General features: G+C 37.9%; 1 protein-coding gene across 1 annotated transcript in view; it reads left to right on the top strand.

Moving 5' to 3' along the window:
• Positions 1-155: 155 nt before the first annotated feature.
• LOC106511731 (uncharacterized) overlaps positions 156-742 on the top strand; it is a gene marked incomplete at both ends in the record, with an annotated part of 7,390 nt that continues 6,803 nt past the window's right edge. The window contains 1 exon segment of the mRNA XM_014000476.1: positions 156-368. Coding sequence (XP_013855930.1) covers positions 156-368 — 213 coding nt within the window.

The following is a 742-nucleotide window of genomic DNA, read 5'->3' as shown; positions in this document are numbered from 1 at the left end:
GAATTGTTGGGTGTGTCACCATTTCTGTTTAAGTGTTTCTGTATAACTGCATAGATATTTTTATTTATTGATTTTAACTACATTTGTTTTTTTTCTTGCTATTGATTTTAAAATTAAATTTTAAAATGTTTTTTATTGTTTTGCATTTCTTCTAGCTGAGGTGTTGAGGCTGTTCAGTCCATACCCTGCTCGAGGTGTACAACGGAGGACAACACCACCAGCCATCAGTTCAAAAAAAATTAAAAAGTCCACTTACACACACCTTTTCTTTTGTTTGGCAAAAAGAAAGAGATGTGATGTCCCAAGTCCCTCAATGAAAAGAGCACTCGAAAAGGCAGGATTGGGTGAAAGGAAAATCACATTCCCAGGTAAGTTATGTTAGTTGTGCTATTTAAACAATTGTTCAACTGGCTAACTTGAGGGCACCAGAGATGGTGCTCCAGGCAGCAATGCCGATAGCAAGTGAATATTACCTTGCACTAGGATGAAACTATAACTTCACAGCATGAAGAAGTCAGGTTTTACACACACCAGATCTCAATCATGACACATGAGCAGGAATAATTTATCTATATACTGTGCGGACAGTCCAAAATTTTCATGGATTCTGCATTTATCAAAATCTAGGTACCTCAGATTTCTAAGTAGATACTCACAATTTAGACCTGCTGTGTGTGTGTGTGTGTGTGTGTGTGTGTGTGTGTGTGTGTGTGTGTGTGTGTGTGTGTGTGTGTGTGTGTGT

Source organism: Austrofundulus limnaeus, unplaced genomic scaffold (genome assembly GCF_001266775.1).
Source record: "Austrofundulus limnaeus strain Quisiro unplaced genomic scaffold, Austrofundulus_limnaeus-1.0 Scaffold3143, whole genome shotgun sequence".
NCBI lineage: Eukaryota > Metazoa > Chordata > Actinopteri > Cyprinodontiformes > Rivulidae > Austrofundulus > Austrofundulus limnaeus.
Note: the sequence above shows the minus strand (reverse complement) of the source record. Positions and strands in the feature narration are given on the sequence as shown.